This window comes from Anabrus simplex, chromosome 9, assembly GCF_040414725.1.
Source record: "Anabrus simplex isolate iqAnaSimp1 chromosome 9, ASM4041472v1, whole genome shotgun sequence".
NCBI classification, from domain to species: Eukaryota; Metazoa; Arthropoda; class Insecta; order Orthoptera; family Tettigoniidae; genus Anabrus; species Anabrus simplex.
In genome coordinates, this window is record NC_090273.1 from 20388893 (window position 1) to 20408583 (window position 19691).

At 40.1% G+C, this 19691-nt stretch overlaps 2 protein-coding genes across 6 annotated transcripts in view; one reads left to right on the plus strand and one right to left on the minus strand.

Annotated features, from left to right (window-relative positions):
- Positions 1–1049, minus strand: part of Tom70 (translocase of outer membrane 70) — a 59803-nt gene extending 58754 nt beyond the window's left edge. The window contains exons 1-2 of the mRNA XM_067153378.2: positions 795–1049; positions 439–612 (exon numbers count right to left, since the gene is read on the minus strand). Coding sequence (XP_067009479.1) covers positions 439–612; positions 795–1049 — 429 coding nt within the window. The remainder of the gene's footprint in view (positions 1–438; positions 613–794) is intronic.
- Positions 1050–1107: 58 nt separating this feature from the next.
- Positions 1108–19691, plus strand: part of TBC1D23 (TBC1 domain family member 23) — a 167231-nt gene continuing 148647 nt past the window's right edge. For 2 of the 5 annotated variants that reach the window (XM_067153609.2, XM_067153612.2), the window contains exon 1: positions 1595–1644. In XM_067153609.2, coding sequence (XP_067009710.1) covers positions 1610–1644 — 35 coding nt within the window. In that variant the 5' untranslated portion in view covers positions 1595–1609. Of the gene's footprint in view, positions 1182–1229; positions 1251–1315; positions 1417–1594; positions 1645–19691 lie in introns of those variants that run through there. The other 3 variants (XM_067153610.2, XM_067153611.2, XM_067153614.2) reach the window with 3 other exon arrangements.

Genomic DNA, 19691 nt, shown 5'->3' on the forward strand with positions numbered 1-19691 from the left:
AGACAATTTCACCATAAAAGAGATTTATGGATAATGAACATAGATGTTCAATATGAACATGGGAATTATGAAATAAGGCAAGCAGCATGTTGTCAACAGAGTGGAAACTCTGTTATTCCAATACATTTTACCATAAATTAATACTAATGACATAGTCAATAGGCACGACAGACATTTTACCTTTGTGTTGCAGTACAGCAATGACACATTTAAAAGCAACAGCCAATGATGTAATTACAGCAACAAAATGATAACATGATGTAATGTTCATTCATTTAGTAGAGGCATTGTTCAGAAACTCTATTGATTATAATCCTCTTATACAAAGTGAAGATTCTCATAAAGTAAGAAACAAGGGAATATCTATATTGAAAGAATAGAGAAAGAAGGAAAAAAATAAAACTATTTCAGAGAAATTCTAATCAGCAAATAGCTCACCAGTTGTTCATATGCTGCAGCTCTGTTTTGATAAAATGTTGACAGATCATGGGTTTTATCCGGAGGGCAGGTTTCAATGGCCTCATTGTAACATTCAATAGCTTCAGCATACTTTCCTTGTTTGAAAAAGGTGTTGCCTGCACCTTTGTGCGCTAACGCTCTTTTTAATGGATTCTGTAAATTAAATCCGATAATTACAACAAATAACACAATAAAAACAAAATATTACATAATCCATAGCAGGTAACTTCTAGGTCCCATAATTTAGACATGTTTAAATTTCTGGGGTACAGAAGTTGAAATAATTAAAACGAATGCATAGTATATAGTTCGTTCTTTTATTTACATAGACTAACCTCTTCAAAAATATCTGTTTTAGAGATAGAATCCGTTCCAGAGTTATCCAGTGAGACTTGGTTAGCGGTTGCTAGGGATGGTGCTTTATTTCTCGATTCATCCAGCTGCGATCGGCTGTCTTTACCTGCAGATGTTCCGCTTTGCTTTAGGTACCAATATCCAAGTCCAATAGCTACTGGAGCACCTACCGCTAAGGCAATTTGCCATTTTGACCACGAGGACCCTCCTGCACCAACACTGCTGGATGCCGCCATACCAGATAGAAAATTGAAGTGGTGCCATCTACCTTGATGTATGACAGAAAATAAATGACTGCGCTCACGCGAAACACCTGAGCAGAGAAATCAAGATGGCAAAATGGCATTAGAAGAGGATGATAATACGTGGTACGTGTTTGTTCAATTATACTGTGTATATTTGCATTTATTTCCACGGTCACACTGTTGAATATGCATGTAAGTAGCCTCTATTGTTTTACCTTCTCGAGCCTTGTCAGCACACGTTCTTAGCAAATAGGTGTCAACTTTCATCAGTAGTCGATGTCATTAGTAGCTGTTAAAAGGTTTCAGTTCATTACTGGGTCGAGTGATGGTTTTGGAAGCAACAGTGATCCATTGCTGCGTAATGCTTTTTGAATATTGTCTGATATTAGGTCGATAGAAGACTGTCTCATTCACAGAAGTACAGTTCAGGTCAGATAGCTAGTAGGAACAGCTGTTTCGAGTGGAACCTTTAGCTTTCTTTGAAGGTTTCCCTTGCTTAAATTTACTATTTTTATCGTGCAGTCGTCGAAGCATCACTATTATGCTGCGATATGCAGTTTGGAGGTGGCAGTAAGACATTTAACAGGTTTCTGGTTAACCCAAAGTTCATTTTGTAATTGCTTGACGTAAGGTCACTAAACATTTTATAGTGTTGGTTGATAATTGATTTAACGATTTAGAATTTAATGGGTAATAAAATAAGAGGTTTGATTGGTTAGTAGGGAATAGTTTTCTTCAGTTCGGATATTGTAGAGCAATTTGAATGCTGGGCTTTTCGTTTGGAAGATACTTACAGGTTGTCAGCTTGATCAGAATGAGAACATTTATTTTGAAAATGGGGCATTTTACCCGGTGACAAAATAATAAGGAATTACAAATTATAAATGTGATTCCGTCGATTTATTTTAAATGCTCTGTGCTTTGAAGCGTAGATATTTGCCGAGTTGTCAGACAGTAAGTTTTACTGACACTGTCGGTAGCCTGCTGCAGGTATTACAGTTCTGTACCCACGACAAAGAGCTAAACAGCATTATCACGAACGTGGTATACTCTCGTAAATCTCTGCCTCTTTACGAGGTGCCAATAATTGATGGCATCACATTCTGTGACAAGTGATATCTTCCAGTTGCTACTGTATTTTCTATTCGGTTGTGTCTTCTGTGTGGACTACCGATGTGCCATCTGGTTCTGCATATTATTTTCCAGCAGTCGCCGTTCGAACCCTGGAAAATGCGTTGTGAATGTTTACCTTTAAGATAACCCGCCTCTGTTCAATTTCGAATAAATCTGTTAACTTCCAGGCTCATGTTCACGATCGCACCTTAGACGTGTGAAGTCTCATGGTTCATATGTACTAGATATGCCCCCAAAGGTTATTCCTGACACGCTAAAACACATTGTATTCTAGCTCTATTCTATTTCTTTGGTAGTGACTGTCAGTCGATGGTTTCCATGATTAACGTTATCTTGTAATCCCACTTTTTGTCCGGGGCAGGCCTGTCCAGTCGCTTTGATTTGTCTGACACACTTTATATGCATCTGTTCAATTTTCATATTGTTGATTTGTACTTGATTTGCTATGATTATCAAGATCGACAGGATAGTGGTAGCTTGGTGGACAAACAGATGATACTGTGTGGGTGATTCACGGTGGCGTAGTGACAATTGGGCACATCACTTTCTTTGACTGTCTGTAGAATAGCTCCTTGTTCGTAGGCGGGAACAACTTGAAACTGATGAGCGCCCGTGCGACCCCAAAACTCTTAACATTTTTAAATTGGGTATAACTATTTCGTTAGAACACCCCTCTAGGGGCCTGTACAGCTCATAACGAGAGCCGGAGTGGGTGGCGGTTTTGATCCCGGTCCAGTTCAGCGGTGGTTTGTGTGTGTTGGGATACGGCAGCTTCATGTAGATGGTTTTACCAGCATGCAATCAATCAGTCACTGCTGATTTACATTTAGGGCAGTTGCCCAGGTGGCAGATTTCCTATCTGTTGTTTTCTTAGCCTTTTCTTAAATGGTTGCAAAGAAATTGAATATTCATTGAACATCTCCCTTGGTAAGTTATTCCAATCCCTAACTCCCCTTCCTATAAACAAATATTTTCCCCAATTTGTCCTTGAATTCCAACTTTATCTTCATATTGTGATCTTTCGTACTCTTAAAAACACCACTCAAACTTATTCGTCTACTGATGTCATTCTACGTCATCTCTCCACTGACAGCTCGGAACATACCACGTATTGTTGATAAACTTAGCCATGTGTTGTTTAGTCCTCAGCCCGAAGGCTGGTTGGATCCTCAACAGTTCCGCCATCAGCTGTCATAGATGGCCTAGGCATCACTGAAGAGGCGTATTAGGGAAATGAGGAGTGAGGTAGTTTCCCGTTGCTTTCCTCACCGAGCCAGAAGTTGCTATTACATATCAGTCTGCCAAGCCCACTGAAATGCATGCACCAACCGACCCTATGACCAATATTTTCACACCATTCATAGCAGGGACTGGCTGCAGAAGGAATGGCATTACTAGCATCGCTCATACCTCAGTCACTTTCATTTTGTCAAAGCCAAGAATAAATCTGAGACAGAGCAATGAAAGTAACAAGATTGCTCTAGCCTATACCAGAAGACATAGTGCACTGTAAACACTAGGTCCCGTCAGCAAAGGCATAAACTTAGCCATAATAGGTATTTTATTTTATCCTGCATTGACTTTTCTGAATCTATTAAAGATTTTTTTTAATGCTACGGTATTTATTCCGGGCGTCGACCTAAAAAGATCTTTTCAATCAAAAATCAAAATCTCTTTATTTGCAAATGAGGTGTCTACCTCGGTGGCAAATGGTACACTAAAATACATTATTGTCAAGCACTAAATTTTAAATTAACAGGAGACGAAGAAAATTTTCCTAGAATACAATATTGTACAATTTACGCTAATTTTTTCTATTAAACACACACATCATCCTTAATAAATTTATATTGTTTACAAAATTCTACTTATAATATCTTACAAACATAGTCAACTCATATACAGTACGGTATGTGAAATTACTTCTAATAATACTATACAACTGGTATAAGATTAAAATTAACATTGAATTTATTTACATAATTATATTTTACCCATTTTGGAACCTAAGTAGCATAACGACCTGCTGCGTCTTAACCAGAGCCCCTTTTGCCACCACTTTTCAGAGTTCCTGAAGGGCCTTCACAGCTACTGTAGCGGTCCCAGGGCCCTCGAAGTCCCCACTGTACTTCACCCCTACAGGCAGTCCCCTACTTGGGCTGTCCAAACTCCTTAGACCAGGGGATGCCCCTGCTTTGCACCATATGTTATTAACATGCGTATATGTGGAAATTGCGGAAGTGTAAAGTCCGCGGGGCCGGACAAGAAACTTATAGTTTTATTTTGAATCCACCTTGTCAATACAACTTATATAAGGTGTAGCGACAATTGGGCACATCACTTTCTTTGGCTGTCTGTAGAATAGCTTCTTCCACCTTATATAAGGTGTATTGACAAGGTGGACTCAAAATAAAACTATGATAGTTTCTTTAATACATACCACTTAGTCGAGTAGCTTGTCTCCTTTCTCCCAGTCTTCCCAGTCCAAACTTTGCAATATTTTTGTAACGCTACCCTTTTGTCGGAAATCACCCAGAACAAATCGAGCTGTTTTTCTTTGGACTTTTTCCAGTCCTTGAATCAAGTAATCCTGGTGAGGGTCCCATACACTGGAACCATACTCTAGTTGGGGTTTTACCAGAGACTTATATGCCCTCTCCTTTACATCCTTACTACCACCTTTAAATACCCTCATAACCATGTGCAGAGATATGTACGCTTTATTTACAATCATAATTATGTGATTACTCCAATGAAGATCTTTCCTTATATTAAGACCTAGGTACTTACAGTGATTCCAAAAAGGAACTTTCACCCCCTCACTGCAGTAATTAAAACTGACAGGACTTTTCCTATTTGTGAAACTCACAACCTGACTTTTAACCCAGTTTATCATCATGTCATTGCCTACTGTCCATCTCAACATTATTGAGGTCATTTTGCAGTTGCTCACAATCTTGTAACTTATTTATTACTCTGTACAGAATAACATCATCTGCAAAAAGCCTTATCTCTGATTCCACTTCTTTACACATCATTGATATATATATAAGAAAACATAAAGGTCCAATAATATTGCCTTGAAGAATTCCCCTCTTAATTATTACATGGACAGATAAAGCTTCTCAGAGTTCTATTTTCTAGAAATATAGCCACCCATTCAGTCACTCTTTTGTCAAGTTCAATTGCACTCATTTTTGCCATTAGTCTCCCATGATCTACCCGATTGAATGCCTTAGATAGGTCAATCACAATACAGTCCAATTGACCTCCTGAATCCAGGATATCTGCTATATCTTGCTGGAATCCTACAACTTGCAAAAGAACTTATGTGGCACCAAATTTTTACATTTCAGCGTCTCTGAAAACCGTAAAAGTAATTAGTAGTGATACGAATCAAATCTGTGTTTGTCGAACCCTTATCCTGTCTCTCTAAGGTCTCTCTTTGAGGTGAAATGAATCTGTCGTTTTTATGACCGGGTGCCCTTCCTGACGTCAACCTCATCAGAGGAGATGAAATAAATGATGTGATATATGTTAGTAGGAAGGGAGAGTGTGAAATGCGGTGCCAGCACATTAGTGTTGGCTACTGAATGCATGATTCGAAGCAGTGTATCGATTCATTGAAGTGTCCGAGTGAATCGATTCACAGGAACGGCGAGCTCACGGCACACGATTCAGCTTACTCCCAGTGGACAGTGCTGAGTGGCGCACTCACTGGACGTTGACGGGGAGCCGAGCTTCCGCTGCAGTGAGATAGTGAATCATGGCACATCGAAAGAATCGTGAACGAGCGCGGCTCAGTGAGACACATGATACACACAGCTCCTTATCGGCTCACTGGTCACGCGGAGAGCCGAGCTTCCGCTGCAGCGAGACATACAGTGAGCCATGGCACACCGAAAGAATCGTGAACGAGCCGGCTCAGTGAGACACAAGATAAACACGGCTCCTTATCGGCTCACTGCAGCGAGACATACAGTGAGCCATGCTACACTGAAAGAATTGTATGCTATAATGGACTCTCGAGCTCAGCTCATTTGAAAATAATACCCATTTGCATTCACTGTCCTCTTCTTACAGGGAGGTTTAAATAATAGATGTATATATTTGCAGTGTTAAAAAGTTAGTCACAACATAATTCTGAAGTAGCTAGTAAGTAGGTAGGCTATTAGGTTATACTATTTATTAGTTTAATGAACTTAGTTAACATTTGACAATTAAACTCGACTCTAGCCTGCCCTATGACTATGAGTCATGCTCATGACCACTCAAAAGTATCCGTTTTATATTGGGAAGAACGGCTCAGTATTCTCTCAGTTCATATGTCACATCGTTGCACAAGACTTCAATCATATGTGGACAGACGCAATAACAGTATGTTGAATCAGAAAACCAGCGGGCTACTGTACATCTCGGGTAGCCTATACAAAATATGACGATTAAAAAAATCCTCAGCTGATAGAAAAATACATCTTTTCAAAAATGACTGAGCGAGTTGTCATGCGGTTAATATCACGTGGCTATGCGCTTGCATTCGGGGGATGGTGGGTTCGAATCCCACCGTCGGCAGCCGTTAAGATGGTTTTCTGTAGTTTCCCCATTTTCACACCAGGAAATGCTGGGACTGTACCTTAATTCAGGCCATGGCTGCTACCTTCCTAATCCTAACCTTTCCCACCCTGCGTCGCCGGAAACCTTCGATGTATTAGAGTAACTAGCATTTTTTGTAAGAAAGGAGTTCATAGTATGAAAACCAGATGGCAGCTGTGAGCACTGAATGCTGTTGCTGCTGTCTTACCAGCACATACTACACAGATGCAGTAGGAGCGGTGACCAATGAGCCGTGAATCGGATCACTGTATCGATTCAGTAATGTGAACGGAATCAAATGAATTGATTCAGTAAAATAAATCGAACGTCCCATCACTACAGCACATGGCCTTCTGTCGAATAGCACCAAGGGGTCTGCTCAGGGCTTAACGTCACCATCCGATGGACGAATCGCCTTCAACAGCGCCATATGTTCTCTCTCCATATGATCACTGAAGAGACGTTTGGAATTTAATCCAGGCTTTTGGCACGCAATCTAATGATTAGAAATTGTACACCGCCACCTCTCCTACCCTGGCGGTAAGCATTCTGATGGTGAAATTTTTTTGATCAACGGTACTCGAACCAGCTAACCACAGTGTCATACCGTTTAGACTTCGCCTTAACGATCATGGCCATCAGGCGGGCTTCAGTCAAATCAATAACATTTAAAAAAATTATTTGTAGGGGAAAATGCTCTTTTGTATGTTGTTAGGTGTATGAAGTCTATTTTTAGAGTTCTGACAAAATGGTCATTTGTTTGGAATTGTCACACTTATCCAGGGATGTGCAGGATTCAGCCACTTATGGTGTTTCGTTGTTTCTGAAATAAACTGACCGAAGTTTGGTTGAGTTCTCTGAAGGCATCACTATAGCTTATTAAAACAGTGACTGCTCAACACTGGGTTATGCCTTATATACATGTAGCTATATGTAGTGTTCAGTGGAATCCATGCTCTAGGCTGATGTTTGATTGGATCCTGAATTGTAGTTTCTGTGAACGAGATAAACCTAATAATTAATAGATTGATGTTTGAGTATATGGGTGTACCCCACAGTACTGTTCATATTTGAGACCTTAGTGCAAACTATTACCTTGCATGGCATGTAATCACTGAAGTCTAGTCAAATTAGTCTCTCTTGTCTCTTCCTCTGCTGCTCTTGCCAAGCACAGGCGATTTAATAATTCTTCTAGGCAACCTATCCCAGCACTGATTTGATATCACAGTTGATTTATCTATTTTGACACACTCAGACACAAAATGGGACACTTATAGGAAGAGAAATTAGGGATAATAAATTCCCAAGTTCTTTGAAATCATTTAAGAAAAAATTAGGTCAGCAATCAATTGGGAATGTGTCACCGGGGCGACAACCCTAAATGCAGATCAGTTATGATTGAATGAATGAAGGAATGAATGATTATTAAAGAAATATAAATAAGGCTTAAATACAATGGAAGCAAGAAATAAGCGGGGGGGAAGTTACAAAGCTATATTGTGCCTTTCCAGTCAGTCCCAGTCCCCACCCTAGTGGTTTTAACGTTGCACACTAATGCATGAAAGGTTTTTGGTAATGCAAGAATGGGAAAGGGGTAGGTTTGGGAAGGAAGTGGCCTTGACCATAATTAAGGTCCCAGCATTCGTCTGGTGTGGAAAGGGAACAAACGGAAAACTATCTTCAGGGCTGCCGATGGTGGGATTTGAACCCACCATCTCCCAAAACGCAGTCTTATAGTTTCATGACCCTAACCACACGGGCAGCTTTTTCAGTCCCAGGGGTTGTTGGGCATTGTTAGATAAATTGACGAAGTTCTGAACAGACCCATTGAATGCTCTCTTTGTCACCCCCCTGAAGTAATGTGTGAATAGTCTGGTTCAGCTCTCTGCAGTCCAGTTGTACTTCCTTTTAAAAGAATAACCACCACCTCTCTGCAGTCACAGCACAGGGATGTTTGTGAACCCGAATTATGGAATGGCGATCCCCATCTTCCATGGCCTGTTCTAACTCAATCGAGCCAAGCCCAAGTCCTCTTGGGAGATCAGAGCCTAATAGGAGATTCTTATCATTAAACAAAGGCTACTGGTCAATAGGAAGAGAATTGAGCTATGCAGAGTCCCACTCATCCATTTTGTTGCAGCATCTGGAGATAAGTTATTGGGGTGATTTAATGAAAGGTGACCATGTCTTGGGCTGCTGGAATCTCGCTCCTAAATCCCTCTGAATAGGAAGTGACAGATTTTGGAAGACTTGTCTGAATTCCTGAACCAGATTATCCTTGGAGGTTAACTAAGACTTAAAACTGAAAACTAGAGCAGTGTAGTAAATTTTACTGCTTCACAGATCTGAATGGTTTGATTAATGACTGTAACCATCTTCATTGCTTGCTTAGCTTTCAGGCAGTCTGGGGAATAATACTCAGCCTTAGAATGGACCCAAATGCTAATGTGCATACTAAGGGATTGTCAGTTAACCCTGACAGTAACACCATACATTTTTTTGACGTGTTGTGCGAATGAATGCCATCTATTCCTCTTAAGGAGGGGAGAGTTATCCCCTCCACCACATCTATTCCTTGTTCATTCCATCTGGTAACTTTAATGTAACTTTAAATAATAGGCTTTGAGTGACACGTCTTCGAAACGTGTGGTGTAACTAAAGCGATATTTATAGACATGTTACTGTCAGGGTTAATTGTCCTTTTGTTCCTGGATAATGGATTCAATCCCAACTGTGGCTGGTAGCATTTTAGGATGTTTAAGAGTGAAAGTTCCAAGTCAGTAGCTCCCAACACATCAAGTAATTCTTGTTGTGTAAAATTACAACACCTTGGAGTCTTCTAAAATCTGTAGTGATCGAAGGGAATTAAGAAATAAATTGATTACTTATCTTAATTTATTCATCTCAACTTGACCCCACCATCAAACGATCAAAGCTGGTTCAGGTGCAAGGCTTGTCCCATAGGGTTCGTTGCCTGTTTAGTCCTTTTATCTTTATTGTGAATGTCCTCTTCTCATTGACCCCTCATGTCTATACTTGCAATCATATCACTTCTTTCATGACTTACTTTCAGCTTATAAATAAGAGTTCACGCAGGTCTCTGTGTATCCGTGCGATTTCAGATTTCAGAGGAGCTGTCGGACCAGATTTTCAGTATGTTTCAAGTGATTGGAAAATGCTACAAGAGGAATAAACGGTTATATTTTGTAGATCTAGAGAAGGCATATGGCGGAGTACCTGGGGAACTGAAGTTTGCTGTACTGGGTTATTGTGGGATTAGCTGTAGGCAATCAAAGGCATTTATTTTGACAATCAGGCTGCAGTGAGAATTTATGGTAGAATTAGTTTTTTGGTTCAAAGTAATTACAGGGGTTAAACAAGGCTGTAATCTTTCACCTTTGATCGTAGTATACATGGATCATGTACTGCTAGGTTTAACCCTCAAGCATGACATTGTTAAACTCCAAGCTTCCTCGGCAGCGTGCTTTATTTCTAGCCTACTCTAAATGATCAATTTTGGTATTGTATGAATTTCACTATAATTGCCAAATGGGCAGGAAACAATTATCAAAAAATGCACAATAACAGTAACATATTACATAAATTACAAACATGTGCTAACCTGATTATCACTGGACAAATGTATGTCAGTAATATGACTTTTAGTAGTCACCCCCGTGCATTTCTCAGTGTCTTACCATTAATTACGTTATCAGCATCACTATCTTCTCTGGAGTTACAGCAGGCTCTTCCTCTGTATTACTCGCACACTCTGAATTACTTTCCCCGCCATTAATAACGAGAAAAGTAGCTATTTCTGCATCACCAACATCACTGCCAGGACCTGGTATATTTACAAACAAACTTGAAACTTGTGCAGAGTTTTTAAAAATAACTTACTATGAACATATGCGACATCTCTTGGCAATAAGAGATAGCTCAAAGTATAGCCGAAAGTTGCCCGGTCCTGCCATCTTATGATAAATAACTATTGCAGACCAGTGCGCTGCACACACTGGGAGGTTTAAATTGTCAGGGGAGGATTCATTTGGGTGGAAATGAAGTATACAGTTTGGTCCACTTGGATGTCTTGGTCTTAATGGTAGACTTTGCTGAAAGCAGGCATGACACGAAATTTAACATTATTAATAATAATAACAATAATAATAATAATCATCATCCAAACCAAACCCCATAATGCAACAGCCCCAAAGGGTCTTGGTGTACAATAATAATTGTACTGCCTCTGCTATGGTGAGCAGTCGTTTTAATTTGATACCATCTAGGCTGTCTGTGCGTCAGTTTTGATGTTCCATTTGACACTGCCAGATGGCAGTCCAAAGGGAAATTTGAGGCGAGAAAGCTTACACAAAGGCAGGTCATTCTGGATCCTATGGTTAGCAGTAACGTTACAGTGACTGACTTCTGTCAATTGAGGTGTGCTCTGTCTCTCCTGATGCCACTCATTTCTTCTAGAATGTGTTTCAGCCCTGGTTAGACAGCCCCTGCACGTTTGAAAAAAGGAACGCATGATAGGAGGAACACAGTGTCAGATCATTATGGGAAGGGGGAGGAATGGAAAGAGCAAACACGGATCATGAAAATACTAAAGAATAGGGACAATGTCCAGAACTTCATATACTACTGTATTGTCAGTTAGAAATAGGAAAGGATTTCCACCTTATTTATTGAATTTATTATGCTACAGGACCGTTTTCGACCCCTTACATAGGGTCATCTTCAACTGAACCATACATTCACATCTATGTCATGAAGCTATGATGAAGATTACATTGTCTAGGGAATGCCAAATGACAATAAACATTTGGTCACACCCAAATGGGGCATGTTGAAACGGGATCTGACGTGTATGTCGCTATGTGCGATAATGCAATTGTATGTCTAAGATGATATGTTTTAGGTCTTAAAATTAGTTTATAAAACACATTTCTACTTAAAACTAACATATATATATATAAGATGAATACAATATATATAGGAACACTTCATGCACATAGATTACAATACTGTATTGTCTTCAAATTGATGGGCTCCTTCCTCATCATTGATGGGCTATCCGGACTAATTTTCCTTCTTGACAAAGGAAATGTACTGTAGGATTTAATGAAAGACAGATGAAAACAGGAAAAGAGACGAGTATAAAATGCTAGGAAAACAGGACAAACACAAAATGAGGAAAGATAGTCGTTCTTGCACTGAATATTCAATCTTAATAGCTGTCAGCAGCAGTGGCTGCAACTCGTATCTGAATATACATGTTCTTCAGTTTACTTTTTCACACAGTGCTTAGTACTCCAGTCTTTGCATGAAACATTCGTCCACATAACTCGCAGGGAATGACTTAGGGAGGGCGGGGCTGAGGTTGACGGAGCTTCCGTGCCTGTTTGTTTAGCCTCTTCTTGTCTACGTTGTTCCTTTTCAAACACAGTAACTGATGTAGAAACAGTGTGGCACCACACACTTGGATTTCTTCCCAACTGTTATTCAGTGCCTCATATAACTTGTCTATCCTACCCTCATCTCTTCCTTCGTATAGTGAAACATTGAGACAATCCTACCTAGCTCTAGTAAAAAATGGCAAGTGAATGTATGCTTTAGCTGGTCCTTGAAATGCCTCTAAAGGACTCCATGAAGTCTTGTGCCAGAGCAGAGTTCACCATACAGGTGTTGAAAAAGAAGCCCGGTATCACTCGTGCAATGGACGTGCACTATCCTCTGAGACGATGGCTCAAAGCTTATAGCATGCGCTTTCTCAGGAACCTCAAGGTTGGTGACACGTTCCTCTCATTTGATGTTCAAGATGGATCTAAGTTTTTGAAGATGGAAGAGCTCTAGTTCTTTTATATCTCGACAGTAGAGGCTCCAAGTTTCACACTTATAAAGCATTGTCAATATGACATTAGCCCGGTAAACCATGATCTTGGTATGCACTGTAAGGTCCTTCTTCATGAAGACACGATGGGATAAAGGTCCAAAAGCTGAAGGGGCAGCACCAATTCTCGTATCCACATCTTTGGTTGTCCTCAGCATTTTGTAGTCTAGTCAAGACTTTTCATAGTACCATGCCTGAGCGAATTATTCATCAAAATATTATCTCTGATCCATTTTCTATCACCCATGGGATGAAACAAAGATCTGTGCTTGCTCCAACACTCTCTACCTGGCTGCCATGCTATATATGGAACATCTACAGACAACCAAGGTGCAAAGGTCAGATATCGCTTGTATGGGGGACTGTTCAGTCCTGCTATACTTCACTCCCAAAAGTGCATTAAGATTACCTCTGTTAGGGAATTACAATATGCAGATGATGTTGCAGCACCTGCTGTCACATCCGAAGAGCTGCAAGATTTAGTTAGTTGTTTCAAGAGGGCTTGTGATTGTTTTTGTCTCTCCATCCAAGTAATTATCTTCATCCAATAAATTCCCTTCTGTCTGTGGATATACTTTTGATGATTGAACAGACAAATCCTAGCATGGAACAATTGTCCACACAGATTGCACAGAATGTTGGAGTAGGGGCATGGTTCCATTGCACGGAGTTTTCGTACTTGTCTCCTGGCCTCTTCATATCTGCGCCATTCCCCTTCAAACAGATTGACAGCAGTAGGGATGGTCCGGCACCAAATTGAATGGTCTTGAGCAAGTGTGTCCCAGGTTTGTCTTTGTAGCACCTCATAGGGGGTTCTCGAGGTCTGGTGCCAGAACAAATTTCATCATACAGGATTTGGCATGGAAATCTGGTAACACTCATCCAACAGACATGGCAATTCGTCTAAGCTGATGGCCAATGACGGACGACTCTATACTCTTGGCGTGCGCTATCTCAACAACAGCAATGATCTTCCTCTTCGATCCTAAGAATGGATCGAAGTTTTTGTTGGTGGAAGCGCTCAAGCTTTTTCAAATCACGTCGGTAAAGGGTCATAGTTTTACAACCATACAGTAATGTTATGATAACAGCGTGGTACACCATGAGCCTCATGGTCATGGTCAGGTCTTTATTCATGAATACCCGGTGTGATTCTCGTCCAAATGCTGCATGGACAGCACCAATTTTCTTCTCCACATCTTGCTCACAGTTACAGTGCACCAATAGAATACTACCCAAATACGAAAAATGGTCTACCTGCTCCAGTGGAGTATCTAAGATGGAGACGTTGAAATGTGGAAGGTTGTACCTGGTAAAGGTTCTGCCAGGACCTTAGTCTTTTGAATGTTAATGGTGAGACCAAAATGATCACATGCACTCTAGTAGAGTTAACTGACAGTTGCACTTCCTCTGGTGTGAGTGTAGGTGATGCAGCATCATCTGCGTTCAGCATTTTGGTTACCTTTGTAATCTGGGTGAACCTCTGGGAGCAAGCTAGGTTGGAAAACCTACCATCAAGATTATACTTAACCTCCACACCTGAGTTGTTCGTAGATGATTCATATAGCATGGCAGCCAAATATAACACCAATAGTGTTGGCGCAAGCACACTGCCTTGTTTCAGTCCATGAGCTATAGGAAATTCATCTGAGATTCTGTTCTGATGGGAAACCTCCCTGGTCATGCCACCATGGAGGGCTGAATCAGATCAACAAAACACTGAGGACACCCTGAGTATTTTCAGCACTGCGGACATAGCAAGTTCTGGAACAGTCAAGTGCTTTTTCCAGGACATAAAAGACTAAGAAGAGAGTATTCTGTTGCTCTCTGCATTATTCCTGAAGTTGCCTTGCATAGTAAATGAAATCATTGTCCTTCTGGATGTTCGAAACCCCCCACTGGGACTCTCTCAGATATAACCTGGAGGCGGTTAAGCAGAATTCTTGCAAGAATTTTACCTACAGTAGATAATAGTGATGTACTACGATAGTCACCACAAATACTGTGATCACCTTTCTTGAAGATTGTGATAATGGCATTTTTAGTTCACGAGGTACTTCTTTGACTTCCCAACTTTTGAGGATGAGAGTGAAAATTCACATTTTGAGGGATTGACCACCAGCTTGAATTAACTCCAGAGGGATGTTATCTGGGCAAGGTGCCTTTTTAGGTTTCAGTCAGTTGAGAACTGTACTGAATTCTTGGTAAGTTGGTGGAACTGCCATCCATGGTTGTTCAGGCTGTTGAGGCACATCACAAAGAAAGTCTTTATCAGCAGTGGAAGGACAATTTAGGATTTCATAGCTGTCAGTAAGAGTGGTAGAGTTGCCAGCACTTTTCAGTGTAACTGATGAAAAGCAAGATGGACCATGCAGTTTTTTTAATTCCTGCGTAAACGTTCATGTCCCAAACATCAAGTTCCTTATCTTTCTGTTGCCACCAGATATTCTTAATTTCCCTTATCTTTGTCAGTCATGTTCTTTTGAGCTCTTGAAAATGTGCTTTCTTCATGTTGGAGGATGGATCTTGAAAATGAGATAGATAGGCTTCCCTTTTTGCCTTGGTGAGACAAAATTTCCTTACTGTTGTCGTCAAACCAATCTTCTGCTCCGCTCATTTTGCCGTTGGGCCACACACTTGGGATGGGTTACATTGTCATTTCCTACACCGAGGGGATCATCAACCTACATAAAAGGGCTTATTCGCCAAAAGCCATTGGCCCCTTTAGGGAGTTGAGATATATACCACCGCCTGACACCTGGTGCTGAGTCGTTGGCTCTACGGACTTACCAATATAAATGGTCCGTTATTGGACATTATAAATTTTCCAGCTAACTCATTCCTGGTTGCCAGCGTTTTGCCCCCGTGTGTTAGGTTGGGCTCATGAGTTGGTACGTAGCACACCTATCAAGACACATGTTTAGTGCATACCGTGGAGGCCACTGTGTAAGCTAATTAGAACCACCAGCAGTGCCAATGCACTATGAGTAGGGAATTCGATCCTGGCCCTTATTTCTAATCCCGGGATTTCGGGATTACACTTGGTCAGTCCCGGGATTGAAAGTTACAAATTAAAAAAACAAGATATTCTCACAGAAATCAGCTATTTAATCAGAAAATCAAAATTTAGACAAAATAAACATATTTTACGGTATACACCTAGCTAATCTAATCACTCTAATTAATCAGAGTTAGTCAAACCAGATTTAAAATCACTCAGTCTCTGTGTTTATTCTTTTCCAAGAATCAGTGAGATCTCTTTAAACTTGCATAAAGTTAAAAAACCCTTATGTAACAAACTATGCAAATAAACTTTAGAAATTAACAACAATCTGTCTGAACATAGACTAAATAGACGACTTTCATGTAACAACATAATAAGTAGGTAGAAAGTTTTGTAGCAAAAAGTATTTAAAAATAACATTAACCAGTCACATTTCAAATTTCTCGTAAATATAAAGAATAATTTAATAGCAACATTCTAGTTCGAATCACAAAAATATGATTGAGAAATAACGCATCAGTGTCTCATCACCAAACATGCTTCTCAATTTGTTGCACATATATGCAACTGCTGAGAAAGCGCGTTCAGGTTCGATGGAAGTTGGAGGAATCATTAGTAAATACTTATAAGCCTTCTCTAGGTTATAGCTCCAAGTAGAATTTGAAGACTCGTATAGGTTCATTTCTTTCTTAACAATTCTGAAAAATTCATTTTCATTTAATGCTTCAGGAGACATAATTTTCATGCTGTTTTCTATTTCCAACTGAAGTTTTTCTTTGAGCGTCAAATCACTTTTTTCTGTATTTGTAGGTTCGACTTGCATATTTTGTTCTTCCTCTTCGTCTTATTTTACCATTTAATCTCTCAATTAAAGAAACAATGTGTTTTTTAACACTTTAGCGTCGACGTGTACATTTGCTTTTTTTCGTGGTAAACTGCTGAAATGCAGTATACATTTTTCAGGTTGTTGTGGGCTATGGATGTTCGTAATTTCATCCGTAGATGATAATCAGAGACATATTTTATGTTCAAAGTTGCTATTTTTGTGTCCCCCCATTGGGGTGACATATGGTTATTAGGTTGACTATGCAACAGAGAAAGCGCATGTCACCCCTACAGGGGTGACGCCCTTTTTACCTTTGTTGTTGTGGAACACTGTGCTCTGTACTGTGAGCTGTTGATTTACGCGCCTTTCAACGAGTTCCTTGTAATTTACAGTTTTGTGACAAGAATTTAATTCATGTTATGTGTTTCTGTGTTGAGTAAGCCATGATTACCGATAGAGAGATAGAACAACAACTTGAAAAGGGTTCGAGTGTTGAATCAAGAGATGTTGACATTTAGGATTTGCAATGTGATGCCACCTTTTTCGAGGCAGAATTCGACAGTAGTTTGTGTAGTGAGGACACTAGCAAAGATTTCGGTGCTGCATTGGGCAATGATTCAACCAAATCATCAGCCAGTGACAATTACTTGGGAACATTCTCAGGTTTGTAGTAACATTTTTTTTATTCACACGTAGCCCCGGTTTACAATTTCATCTGCGTGCTAAATCTCAACCAGTATGTAAGAATAAAGCAATAATAGACTCCTATCCACATTATTTTCCTTGTTATTAATAATTTAATTCTGATAGTTGCGTATGCCCCCCCCCCCCCTATATGTGGTGACAAATGTCAGAGAAATTCCACTGTCTGTTGCGCAATGCACAGCGTGCTGAGAAAGGAATGGGCACTGCGCTGCACTCTATGAACACCTTACGTGAACAAGCAATGCAATACAACAGCGAATGGTAGCGCTACTTTCGTGCGACAGCCTAAAGTTGAGAGGCCTGGACACACTGCCTTTTCACCCCATGAGGGGTGACATACTCTATTTTGTATGAGGGTCCGTCACCCCACATGGGGTGACATCGTCTTCAAAGTGTTAATCAGGACTATGCTCAGACTTGAAAATGTACGCTTTATTTCATCATCGAACGCCAACGCCACATTGTCACTATGAGGATTTTGGAGGTAGCATAATACACCACTCAACTCATTTCTTCGGCGATCTTTCATGCGCTTTCGTAAATGTATCTTGAATTTAGAAGCCAACTCGGAGCTATTGTCATTTAACTGCTTAAAAAAAACTTTAGGGCAGCACCAGTTGTGAATAAATACGCATCCATGTGACAGAGTGCTTCTACAGTTAATTTGACTGGAGCCAAGACCTTAATGATTTCATCGATGAGCTCGAAATTGGACTCTTCCAACTGCACTGGATTATTCAAAGCTATAAGCGCCTTTTTGACGCTAAATTTCAAGAAGGCACTCGCACGCGGGAGAGGTAATGTACCAATGCACGCAATTGTGGTCAGACTTTCACGCATAGGCCTATAGGGGATGAACTCATGCGCTAAATGAGAACAGGCATTTACACACCGAAAAGACGCATAAGTAACGCACTGAGAGTTTCGCTTCACGCAGTCTATTTTGCAAATTTTTAAAAATGATGTCAATCCCGAAATCTGCGGGATTGAAAAGCGGTCGGTATCCCGGTTTTTGGGATCCCGGGATCGAATCCTCTAACTATGAGAGACATTGTCTCGCTACCAACCTGTGTATAGCTGTGTATACCTGTTGGTAGTGAGACAGTCTTTCATAGTGCATTGGCACTGCTGGTGGCTCTAATTAGCTTACGCAGTGGCCTCCATGGTATGCACTAGCCATGCATCTTGGTAGGTGTGCTAGATACCAACTGATGAGGCCAACCCAGCGCACGGGGGCGAAACGCTGGCAACCAGGAATGAGTTAGCTGGAAAATTTATAACATCCAATAACAGACCATTTATATTGGTATTATAAATTTACTCATTCGGGACAAATATTTCAGATTCCCTGTGGGAATCAACATCTATATCTTCTACGGATTATTCCATTGTCGTAGCAGAATATCCCCCCAGGCAGTGGCCTGGTCTGGTCTCTCCATTAATGTTCAGTTAACCAAAGTACTCCTGCAACCTGCACCTGGGTCGAACCTCCCAGCTTTCACTATTTCCATTGGTGGTATTACACTGGTGTGTGGTGTGAGAGTTGAGGACAGCACAACACCCAATCCTATAGCCAAGGGAATTCATAATTTATGATTTAAATCCTCCGACCCAACCGAGAATTGAATCTGGGTCCTCAAGGACCAGAGGCTGATCATTTGACCATGGAACTGGGCAATGTAAAACATAAAACATATTGCTAATATTCATCAACTATATTTTTCATTAGTTTATCATCTACTTTGATCTTTTCATGTCAGTGCTTTTTATGAAAACATAATTATATTACCTTCACGCTAATTTTCCAATACTGTGGTGAATTTACATGTTTCTTATTAAGAAGTTATAAATAAATTTATTATGTCAGTTTTTATTTTATAAATTTTTAACTTGGTCATAAGAGTAATTTTAAAGGAAATTGAATCTGTATGGCATAACTTAACTAGTTTGGGCATTACAGAGTTTTAAAAGAACAGTCACCATCACTGGCACCCATTTTAAAGTAAAGTAATCCCAGCATAGTTCTTCAAGGTTAAAAATGATTATTAAAACTACAAAGACATCCTTCTCTGTGAAGGTAGCATCTTTGTTGGAGACTAAAAAGAGGTGTATAACTCACTGATTAAAAACTGAAGATAAGGTCTCTGACAAGACCAGAGAAGTTATCTGATGATGTAATGTCTGTGTTATCATTGACACATCATGGTGGAGTTGTATCTACAATGGCATTTATCTGATAAGGTGAATACATCAATATGTACACTACCAGGAAACTGTTCAGAGTTTCAACAGCTGTTTGGACATCACCATTGGCATTCTGATATTAGGCCTGAAAATAATGGAAAGGAACAAATAAGTGATAAATCAGGTCATAATACAGGATGAACACAATGACAGGTCAGCATCAGAAGAGGGAGCAAAGAAAAGGAGACTAAGATCATAGTTGCCAAATGTGTGGTTTAACATGGTTTCTTCTCA